Source organism: Gopherus evgoodei, chromosome 8 (assembly GCF_007399415.2).
Source record: "Gopherus evgoodei ecotype Sinaloan lineage chromosome 8, rGopEvg1_v1.p, whole genome shotgun sequence".
In the NCBI taxonomy this organism is placed as follows: domain Eukaryota; kingdom Metazoa; phylum Chordata; order Testudines; family Testudinidae; genus Gopherus; species Gopherus evgoodei.
In genome coordinates this window covers 3,203,923-3,215,961 of record NC_044329.1, presented here as the reverse complement: position 1 = coordinate 3,215,961, position 12,039 = coordinate 3,203,923, and the positions used below count along the sequence as shown (strand labels likewise).

The following is a 12,039-nucleotide window of genomic DNA, read 5'->3' as shown; positions in this document are numbered from 1 at the left end:
CACAGTTCACAGGTCCCTTAGGGTAAACACAGGTCCTCCCACAACCTCAAGGTCAGACCAGATGACAATGCAGAAGCTTGCTGATTCCATTCAAGAGTCACCTTTCCCAGTTTGCCCACCCAAGAGTCATTAACCAGTCCCAGGGCTCCACTCCCCAGGCTTTTTTCGTTAGAGTTTTACGATCCACATCTCTCCCTTGAGTTTTCTCCTGGAGCTCCCAGTCAGGTCCCCAGGGAGAGACCTTCTGTAGCAGGGTGATTACCCCACTCCTGTCCTGAAGGGCTTAAAACAGCCCTGGGAGAGGGCGGTGGCAGGAAAAGAAGCCTGGGCTGATTAGGGAAAGTAGGCTCAGCTGTGGCCATGCCCCAGTCAGGCCCAGCTGACCCCTATAAGAGGCTGTGAGCCAGAAGCCCAGACAGTCTCTCTCTGTGTTCAGAGAGAGAAGGGCCTGGCTGCAGGGAGGGTAACCAGGTATCTGGAGTGGATCAGGGCTGGGGAAAGGCCAAGTGAGCCGGGGAGCGCTGGCCTAGGAAAGCCCCAAGCTGCAGGCCTGGTAAGGCCTATTAGATACTGGGTTGCAGGGGCAGCCAGAGGCAGCAGGTCCAAACCCCTTTGCCTGTGATGAATGGCTGATACTTCAGTCTGCCCCAGTGAGCAGGGGCTAGATGGAGACTGGGCAGTAGCCAAGACTGAGGTGAAGTGGGGGGGGGGAGACCCAGAACTGTGGGGGTACTTCCAGGGGGCAGCACCCAGTTATAGGGGCAGCAGGGTCCTGGGAGGGACACAGAGGCCAGCAGATCACTGGCCTGAAGGCGCTCCTGGGTCGAAGAGCTAATTCCCGGAGACAACCAGCAGGAGGTGCCTGAGGGTGAGTCCTGCATGTTTACAGTTCCCCACAGTGCTTCACTCCCCCAGGCCCCTTTGCCCATCAGTCCTATCCCTGGTCAGGGGAATCTTGCTCCAGGACAAATCCTTGGTTCCTGGGCTCCTTCCATAGCCTCCATTCAGGTTTTCTGCCAGAGGGCTTTCTGCAGCATTCCACTTCCAACCCTCCCAGCCTGTATGTCCCACCCCTGCTCATCAAGAGTCCAGAGCCAAAGCCTTGCTTTTCGGTCCAGCTTGCATTGACCAAGCTCGTTCCTCCCTTCATCCCTTGGGGCCTTTGCTAAGCCTTTCTACAACTGGGCAGGGGTCCCCAGCTCTAGCCAGTCTGTCCATGTGTTCCCTTCCTGTCCCGCCAACAGCTTCCATCAGAACTTGTCAATAGAAGCTCATGGCTAGTGCTCTCCTGCAGCTCTGTCCCGCAGGCTATTCTCTGCTCCTTCTGTCTCTCCTCTGTTCTCAGGCAGCTGTTACCTGCCCCTTCGTGCCCTTCCTGCTCAGGTTCCTCCTCTTAAGCCCAACTGGGAGGCAGATGAACTATTAAAAGGGACAGTCACTCTGTGACAGAGACTCTCTGGAAACAGGACAGGAGGAGTGTTTTTCTCCCCTACAGCTTTTCCTGTTGCCAGGTGGGAAAACAAATTAGTCTCAGATTTGTACAACAGAAGTATCAGCTCTTCTCCCTGATAGAGAGGAACCTCATGCGATGCAGACCTGCTACATGACACATTCATAGGCTCCAAGGTCAGAAGAGACCATTGTGATCAACATTCATAGCTTCTCCACTGCACCTCCAGTACACTCCTCTCTTCAGCTCAAAGCTGGTTCTTATTAAACACAAGTCCCTTTAAAAAAACTCTGTTTTCATCCAAGGTTTAGAATGCAGATTCTTCCATTCCTAAGCCACAGCCAAATGTATGATTAGTCTTATAGGCATCTCTCCATATATTGCTCTCTCCATGCAGTCTTGGACTTTTCAATCCTGCAGCTGCAGTACTTGAGCGTTTCAATGGACTTATTAAAAAAAAAAAGAGAGAATTAAATGGCACTAGGGGATATTCTCCTGCTATTGCTCAGATTTTATATGCTATGACCTACCTTCCTCTGGAATGAAATCATGGTTCTGCCTTTTCCATACCACAACAACACAATGATGTTATTAGTTTCTAACACATGAAGCCTATACTCAAGTGTATGGAGTCCACAGTCAGATAGGTGCTGAGTTTATTACAAAGTAAATAATAATGTAGCATGTTAACAGGAACAGGTGCACTATACCCTGGTTTACATCTCCTGGGGATAAGCATAATATGCTCTTCATAAATGTGAAATTAAGGACATGGCTTGAACATTTCTGCCATGCAACACAACCATTGCATTCAAAACCAACAGCTCTGTCCTAGGCACGTGCCAGGGACAAGAGGAGGCTTCATTCATTAATGTTTGCAAAGGGCTGGAGATTCACAGATGGAAGGTGTCTTAATAGAGCATCCACAACATTCTTGGGGTCCCCACTTGTTCTGCCTCCTTCATCATTCCTTCTTCGCTGCCCTTGAATTCCCCTATAACTCATTGAAATGACTTTGAAAGTGATATCCAAATAATGGCTCTGTTCTCGAACACTTCTCAGCTGCTCATTGTGCCAGTATCCCAACAGCTATCCCTTAAATGTATGGCTTGTTGCCTGTTCTCCTCTGGGTCTCGGCTTCTGTCTCTGACTATAAGCCTGAGCCTTCACTCCAGAGGATTTTTTCCTGGGCACGAAGTCAATGTTAAAGATGATTTCGTATCCTCTGTATTTTCTCTGTACGGGTTTTTATAAGATCTGTTCCAATAGTAGGACTTCGTAATGCTGTCTGTGTTCATTAATCCTGGTAAGCCAGCATGCTCCCTGATGGAAGGGTATGTATGTGTATCTTGTTGAATGAAAGCCTTACCTCAGGAAGTAAACACAATAGCAAACGGTGTGTTATCCTCATTCTGTTTACTAACACATGCCGAGAGCCAGACCGCTGATGGAAATAGCACAGCACAGTTCCCAGGAGACACTTGGAGGTTGTCATCAGACGCTGAATTAACCTGTTGCTTGGATTTCTGACAGGACTCTGCTTTTGCCAACTCCTCCTGGACTGTGAATAAATTCACCTCTACAATACTGCCAAGCACAAATGCTGCAATAGGTTTAAGACCTGACAGTCAAAGGAAATAGACCCCAATGGTTGTGTCCTATCTACAATAGCAGTTAGATAATTCACAGCATTGCTTCAGAGATACTGCTCACAACTGCCACACTGTTCACGTTGCTTCTGTAGACAGGATTTAGCTAGGAATGGCAGTAGCATTTGCTCCCCTCTCTATGCTTTGGTACTTTCAAAGCCCAAAGATGTAGATAGGCAGAATATTTATAACATTTTCTGTTAGCACAAGTGCAGAATTGGCTCTGCAGTGTCTTCAATGCTGGAAGTCCCAGCAGCTTATCCTTAAGATATAGCCTTTCACAGAAAACCCTTCCCAGAATCTACTTTCATCTGATTTCAGGTACTGCCTTACACCATACCAAGAGAAGCTGGGCTCCCCTCCAAACTATCCTGCAAATCAGTTATGTTTCTATGTCACCATAAACAGTAATTACAGTTGTACGTCCATATTGCAGCTTTCCTTGCACTCTTAGGGAAGGAGAAGAGTGATCCCAGGTTTGACTGGTCAAGGATGTCTGCACTATATACTTAAATATGGTAAGTAGTATTATTCCAGGGTATAAATACATTGGTGAATACTAGGAGAAAAAATGCTCACCTGGAACTCAATATATAAATCTGACAGAGAAAGAAATCCAACATCAATGGATTAAGATTGGCAAGGGCCAGCTGTATAAGAAAAGTCTTGACTGCTCTTCCACCACTAGAATCTAATCTACTTGCCATCAAAGGATCTGGTATAAAAAGTAGCAAAGAATCTACATCCAAACTCCAGTAGCAAAATCATCATGCCTATGTATATCCACTGGTAGCTTCATTTGGATACAGTATTCTTCACTTCCTATCCCAAACTATGTACATACTGTTCCTGTGTGCTGCCAACCAGCTGCTATGTTCTGCCCCAGAGATGGCTGAATTTCTGCAGTCAGTGCAATGAAAACATTTCTTTAGGGTGAGCAGCATTAGAGAAATATAAGTTTCACTGTCATTCCTCCTGAGAGATCTGGAGTGGAATCCCTTATGAGTAACATAACATACAAAATCCACATTAGAGCTTTTTACTTATTAAAAAAAACATTGAGCCATTTGGTGAACAATCCAGCTCACTAACATCAGGCAAAGAGTAACAGGAAATCATTGTCTAGTTAACACAGGTACTAACTGTTACATGGCAAGGGGATGGTCAGTTGATATAGTTAATCCACAGCGAGGCTGAAGGAAGAATTTTTCCATGAATCTAACTGTGTCTACAGTGGGGGCTTAGGTCGTCACACAAGGCCTGACATTTTTCACAGCCCTGAGCAATGCTGCTAGGTCAGTCTAAGCTTTCAGTTTAGACTAGCCCTTAGGGAGTGATCCAAACTTCAGTGAAGCCAACAGGAAGAGCCCCACTGGGCTCTGGATCAGCTCCTTATTCATCACCTTTGGCAGCAGACTGCACGGGGCATACAATGGACAAGAACACTTACTCATTCTTCTCAACATCCAGGATGAGTTCTCTCCCCTCGACTGTCAGCTTGACTTCGGCTTTGAATGGGTGCTACATGCAACAGAGAAACTGCCCATTACACATACAGCCTGGTCATGGGGAATACCTAAGTGTTTATCAACACAGCAATTACTTTGTTTCAAGTGCAAACCTCCCCTTATCCCACCCTGCAGCGGTGAGCATATCTCCCGCCCTAGCTGTGCCCAGTAATGCTCAAGAGGAACGATGTATTGTTACTTCTTTGGAAATATGGACAGGTCCCATGCCTCGGAGCCCATGGTCACTGGAAAAACATCCTAGCAGAGCTGTGTTTACATTATTTCTTAGCAGATGGCACTAAAACCAAACTGATATCTCCTCCCTGATCCACTCAGACACACATTTATTTTAATGGTGAAATATAACCAGCATCCATGACAATCTATTTTCATAGCACCCTACGAGAGTTTGGTCCCCAAATCCCACTGGCATTCACAGGGAGTATGATGCCTAATTCCCAGGGCTTCCTTTGAAAAATCCCAGCCCTGCTTTGGATGGTAGCTCTAGTACTGGACCCTGTCTACAATGAAATTTGAAACCGTGATAGCAACTTATTAGAGAAAGCAAGGACTTCGTTTAATAACGCTGTTTTGCAAGCCATTTCAGAAAAGAGCCTGAAGCAGCTGTTCTCAAACTGAGGCCCATGGACTTCTTGTGGCTCACAGAGTCCTGCTTCATGGTCTGCAAAATTAAACTCAAGAAGTGGGGAATTGGGTTGCTGGGAGACGGTGCTGGTCCAGGAAAGACGCTTTCTTCTACCAAGTGAAGTGTTGGAGAACCACTGGTTTATAGCATGCACAATTTGTATAAAGTCTCCTGCCCAGAAAAACTATTCAACATATTCTGAAACTGCAGCCCAGCTGGTCTACAATATATGCCAGACACTCTATAGTCTACCTTTCTAGGATGTACTCAGAGACATAGTTCTCTATGAAGGTTCTAAGATCATTTCAAATGTCAATAAAGACAGGTCCAAAGATCTGGGGGTACGTCTATATTTACAGTATATGGATATATAGCTGTAAACAGGTAGGACAAGTTATCTGTATCCCTAGCTTTAAATAAATGATAGGGCTGGAAGAAGACAAACTGGAGGTGTGCATTGTACACAGGTGAGGCGTATACACCTGCTAGACAGGATGCATTACCTGAAAAGTGTTCCAGTAACCACTACATTATAATTATTTTCATTATTAGGCAGATCCAATTATAACACAAGGGGGGAGGGGGAGAGAGATCAAGGATATAAACTACAACCAAGCACCTTATTACTAGATGTGTCTGCTATTACTGACTTATTTTTTAGTACAGTATTTTATTTTTATACTAATTCACGTAAAGAAACATGGGGCCGTTCAGCGCAGAAACAGAAACAAGTTTTAAATGATCACAGAGCTAATAAAAATTAGCTGCTTCTTAGCAGGAGTGGTCTGAAACGTAAAATGTAAATTGACTCAGTACAACCGAGAATATTAAAACATTTTCTCACTACAATTGAGGATATTACAAGATTTTCTGTTAAGGGAAGTTGCCTCTTAAGGAGGCACGAAAGGCTGCTCTTACTCTATTAGAATTGTAAGATAAAGAATTATTAAGAAATAAGAGTGTCAGGTTATTTCCTCATCTGCCTTACTCAATGTGCAAGGGGATTTCACACCACAGAAATCAAGTGATACCATAAGAGTATTCTAAAGACTTGCTTGGCTGAAACATTGTCAGTCAATGTGTGTGTTCAGATCCCTTTGTGCGAATCTCAACTCTAGTGTCAATTATAAAATTTTCCTTTCATATCCATGTGGTAGGTCTTCATTCTGATATTCTGGTCTTCTGCTAATCCTGTGCTTATTGAAGTCAATGGAAGTCTTTCCTTGGCTTCCATGAATCAGGCCCATAGATATGCAGCAGACAACATTGGTCTGTAATTGCAAAGGGCCAAATTCTGGTTTCACTGGATCTGAGCTGCGGGTAGGGTGACCAGATGTCCCAGTTTTATAGGGACAGTCCTGATATTTGTCTTTTTTATATATTGGCTCCGATTACCCCCCACCCCGATTTTTCACACTTGCTGTCTGGTCACCCTAGGTGCAGGTGCTCAGCACTGGTCTACTGTCAAGCTGCGAAGTGAGACACAATACAAACACAGACAGCTTGGACTGTAGCTCAGAGCGTTTTGTGTCACTGAACCTCTCCATACAGTTGATGCTGACAAGATTTTCCTGCCCCTCCTATCCAGTTTTGTTTTTAGGGTCCTGTTAACAGTTGGACCCGAAATATACTAGCTGTAACTGCTCGTGCTTGCTCGTTGCTAGCAGGGTTCTTGATTCCAATGAGAATTTGCCTGAATAATCATTGATGAAGAACCTCAGGTTCTGACAGGTTTGTCTAAGGGTAAGTGCTGGTCAGATGCCCGTGTGCTTTTTGTGGACAGGTCTGTGATTAAGAATAACCAAATACCTCCACAATACATTGAGAACATAAGAATGGCCAGAATGGGTCAGACCAATGATGCATGTAGCCAAGCAGCTGGTCTTCCAACAATTCCGGAAGCTTCAGAGGTAATGAACAGAACAGGGCAACTTATTGAGTTATCTGTCCTCTGCCATCCAGTCCCTGCTTTCGGCAGTCAGAGGTTTAGAGACACCCAGAGGATAGGTTAGTGTCCCTGATCATCTTGGCTAATAGCCATCGATGGACCTATCTTTCATCAACTTATCTAATTCTTTTTTGAACCCTGTTATAGTCTTGGCCTTAGCAACATCCTCTGGCAAAGAGTTTCACAGGTTGACTGTGCACTGTGTGAAGAAAAACTTCCTTTTGTTTGTTTTAAACTCGCCGCCTAGTCATTTCAGCGGGTGATCCCTGGTTCTTGCATCATTGCAATGATGTTATTGAGAGGGAGAATGTTCGGCCTGATCCTGAGAGCAAGTTACCTACCACAGCTCCTGTTCATCACGTTACACTATAAAAGCTTCCCAGAAGTTCTCAGATAGAGGGTAATCCACTGGGGACAGTGATTCATACCCTGGATACACCAAGGCTGTTATTACTTATATCGTTCAAAAGAGCCAAAGGATAGTGGTGCAGGTTCCTCTCCCTGGCTATTGCTCATTTGCATTTGACCTTGCGCTGTAGTTTTGGTTAGAGTGGTTATTAAACTTCTCTTCATGGGAACCAGTGTGTGTGTGTGTGTGCTGAGAGGAAGAAGAATGCTTTTGTGGCTAATGCACAGGACTGGGAATCAGAAGATCATGTTTTACCACAGACTGCCTGTGTGACCTTGGTCAGGTCACTGAAACCTTACCTCATGGGGTTACTAGGAGGCACAACCCATCCTGAAAACCATCACTCATGTGAACAGACTTTATTCTTGAGAGGAGTCCCCGTGATATCCACGGGACGCTCACCTAGGGGTGCAGCATTCAGGCCCTGACTGGGAATGGACCATTCCCCCTAGATCTGAACATGCAGAGGACCATCCTTGTGGAGATGCAGAATAAGCAGGTGAACCTCCCTCCATTATCCTCCTCTGCCTTGTACCTATGGAGACCTGTCTGAGGCTCCAGGAGAGGGCCGGGGCGTGTTTCTCATCCTCCCTGGCACCCAAGGGCAACTCCACTGAGGAGGCGACACAGCCCCAATCTGTATTACCCTTTTCATGGCCCTCACTCTTTGCAACAGGATCCTCTTCATGGAACGTCCCGAGATTTGCTGCTGGCAAAATAACGCTGTTAGTGCAATTCTGATGCCCTTCCAGACACTGTGGGAGCCTGCAGAGAGCAGGTGTGGAGTCACAGGGCCTTCATGGATGGATTTTAATGGATCCACAGGGATCCAACAGATCACTGGGTGTTGGAGCTGGATGCAGCTTCTTCCATGAGGGAAAACCTGCCTTCCCACGCTTGACTAAGATTTGGAGCAAACTCCCAAGGAGACCGGCACTGAGTTATCCTGCTTCTGGGCCTCCCTCCTTAATGTTTTTGCCACTGGAGGCCATGGACAGCCTGTTATTTTTATCATTGATGGGTGTGTGTTAAATGGCTGCTGGGCTCTTCCCCTGAGGCAGCTGCATTTCAGTGGCGAGTAAGCAATCTTAATGCATAGTCTGAAGGGATCCTTCATAATGGAAAGTGATATACCAGCAAGAGTTATTTGTTATTATTGCTCTGCAAGCCAAAATCAAGGTACAGACTAGGCTCTGTCTCCAAACCTGGAACACATATCCGCCACAAACGCAGAGCAAGTCTGCCTCCGTATTCTGCCCAGCAGTGATTCTCTGGAGGTCGGATTCCAGCTTGGAGCTGAGATACTGTGCACAGACAGCAGTGCTTTATCACATGCCATTGGGTCAGGGGATCTTACTGGCAGGTCATCCTTAGCCCCTCTCTGTAGCACCATGTGCCAAGCGGGTGCATTGCAGCCTATGAGTTTTGGGGAGAGTTCAGATCACGGCAAACAGCTCCCCTCTATGCTGATGCATTTTTGATAGGCTCCTATAGCCTGCATGTGCCTCCAGTGACTGGGATATGGCCTGAAGAATTTAAGAGACATCACCAGATCCAGTCAACCATTTGCATCTTGGGAGAAACGTTGAAAAAAAAAATGTGAGAGCACCTTTCCTGTCAACATGGTCATATGACATACCTTCACACTGATCGGGGGGCTTCCTGTGGCTTTCCAGTGCAGTGTGATTTCCTCCTGGTACAGCTGTGGGCCAACAGTGTTGTTTTCTCCTGGGGAATACAGAGAGTTGCTCAGAATCAAAACTCCATTGCATTTAGGATTTAATCCTGCCCCATCAGAGACAACAGGAGTTTTGCCCTTGACTTAATGGAACAGGGTCAGATCCTTCAAGAGATAGCATATAAACAGCAAAAAGCAAGAACAGTTTGAATTATTTGACCCCTAATGTCTCTACATACATTTAAGTACATTGTTTAATATTAGCAGCAGAAAAGATTTTCCTTATAATTTTTTACATCTACATTTCGGAAAGTACAGACATATATAAGCGCCGGCATTGATCCAGCAAAGCATTTAAGCATGTGCTTAAATTTAAGCACACGAGCTATTTGATTGATTTAAATGAGGCCGCTCCTATGTTTAAAAACATGTGCTGTGCTGGACTGGGGGCCACGTGTTCAGCTCCTCAGCACGCTGGATCAGGCCTGTAATAAATATACAAACCATGGATAAATTCAGCTGAACAGAGCAATAATTGTTGAGGATTTTTAAATAGAAGTTTTAAAAGGCACATTAATTGCTGGAACAAAGATGGGGAAACTCCCTGAAGCACTTAAATAATTCTCTTAGTTTGAAACTAACAGGCATGGCCAATGTGTCCAACAACCACATAGCAATGCCCAATGATGCTTTCCCCTTTAAAGCAGGTCTGTCTAGTCTTTCCCCTGAGGTAATATCTTTCATTGAACCAATTTCTGTTGGAGAAAGAGACAAACTTTTGTGCTCCACAGACCTCTTCTTCAGGTCTGGGAAAGAGAATGGGGAAAGAAGTTTTCATGGCCTCTAAACTCATCGAGTTCCAGAGGGAACCAGTTCTCTTTCAGCCGATTTGTATCATGGAATGCTGCCCCAAGTAGAATGAGATGAAATACATAATTTGCCATCTCTGCCTCTCCTGCATTTGACTCGGGTGTAAAAGCCCCTGGTGTCAAAGCCTTCACAAGACACAGAGGGTAATCCACTGGGGACTGTGACAGCAAGTGGAAGAGGGAAGAGAATCTTATTCTAATAGCCCGCTTGAAAATGGGCTGAATTCAGTCTGCCCCCAACCCACCAATCCAAGATTTAGGACCCTGTGATTAACTGCCAGTTAAAAATGCTCCTGGGTTTAATGAGACAAGGTGGGGGAGGGACTATCTGTTGCCGAAAGAAACCCGCCTTGGAGCGGCACAGAGCTCTTCCTCCGGGCCAATGTCAGTCCCAGCCTGCTGACCTGCAGTTAGGGCTGTCGCCCATCCAAGGCTATCATTGCTTTCCCGCTGAGCTGGGTTTTGCAGCTGGGAGTGTGTTGCAGCCAGAGATAGGAACCTCTGCCACTTCATGCCGCTAGAAATCCCCAGGGCACATCCTGGGGTGGACCCCGGTCCCAGCAGCAGACAAGACATTGCTTATGACCAGGTATCCCCCAAACCCCACAAATAACAGGATTTGCTGAAGGTGCAGCCTGCAATGCGTATTCTCTGGGCGTTCTTGCTGATTTGCTAGGACGGTGGCTGTGCTCTCCATGCTGCTAAACCTTCTGTTCAGATGGCAGGCGTGGAAGACAGAACCAAAAAAAAGGGGGGGGGAGGTACAGCATCATGCCCAGGAGCCGGGGTTCGAATGAAGCCCCCCCAAGTTCACGCGACCCAGCCAGCCCCTGGCTCTGGGTTCCCACAGCTCGGATCGTCCCTTAGCCCTGGCATCGTCCCCCACGGACTTACTTCTCCAGCCTGCTGGCTCCAGGGCGGGGAGCAGCAGCAGCAGCAGCAGGAAGGGAGCCGGGGAGCCCCAGGCTGGCCCCGCAGCCCCAGGCATGGCTCCGCGGGGCGGCTGGCACCACCGGGGGCCGGCAGAGGCTCCCCGCGAAGGCTCGCTCGGCGGCTCGCTGCAGGCTCGGATTCCGCCGGCGAACTGGCGGCCGCCCAGCCGTAGGCGCCTCTCCCCACGCACAGTCCGGAGCCAGCCCCCAAGTCCGCCCAGCGGGGGCGTCCCTCCGCGAGCCAAATGTGCCGGAGATGTCAGGGTCAATCCGGCCAGCTGCGCACCCAGCCTCGGCACTGCCTGCACATTGCGAGCTCTCAGAGCGGCCCACAAAACCTCCCACAGGCGAAGCATGCGCGCAAAGGAAGCCAGGCTTGTCTTCCCGAGTCTGCAGGCAGCCTGAAACAATGGCTGGGCGCTGCTAAGGATCTGGCTCATCATCTCAGCTAAGCGTTAGCTCTGATGCCTAATGATAGCGATTTAAATGGCAACACCATGAACTCGTTCCTTTCAAGGAACCATTCTGCTAATGCATTCACCTGCTGTCCCCTACCTCCAGTCTCCTGCCCATCTGCTCCCCCATTGGAGTTACAAGTTGGCAACCCAAAAATCTAGACTGCACTGAAAACTTAGGCACAGGGCAAACCAAATAGAATTTACTCTCCAGACAAACAGCAGCAGGGGGCCGGTACTGAGTGTTTCTAGCCATTTTCATAGTTGATCTCCTCAATCCCTCCATAGTTGAAGGTTTGTCTCCAAAGAGGCATTTTAAGTCTCTCACCTCCTGGTGAGTGCATTGCCATCAGACTGAGCGGAGCCAGGCAGAAGTTTAGAGAGAGAGAAACACTGAGGTAAGGAACGGGAAGGACACCTCTGAACTGCAGAACTTCTCTGCTGCCCCCTCTCTGTCCCTAGCACAGATGGCGGGCAGCAGGGGCGGCTCTAGGC

General features: G+C 47.2%; 1 protein-coding gene across 3 annotated transcripts in view; it reads right to left on the bottom strand.

The window, feature by feature from the left end:
* The window catches only part of ADAM19 (ADAM metallopeptidase domain 19), a 56,051-nt gene extending 44,685 nt beyond the window's left edge, over window positions 1–11,366 (bottom strand). For all 3 annotated transcript variants that reach the window (XM_030573178.1, XM_030573179.1, XM_030573180.1), the window contains exons 1-3: window positions 11,052–11,366; window positions 9,250–9,338; window positions 4,550–4,620 (exon numbers count right to left, since the gene is read on the bottom strand). In XM_030573178.1, the coding sequence (XP_030429038.1) occupies window positions 4,550–4,620; window positions 9,250–9,338; window positions 11,052–11,145 (254 nt within the window). In that variant the 5' untranslated portion in view covers window positions 11,146–11,366. The remainder of the gene's footprint in view (window positions 1–4,549; window positions 4,621–9,249; window positions 9,339–11,051) is intronic.
* Window positions 11,367–12,039: the final 673 nt, after the last annotated feature.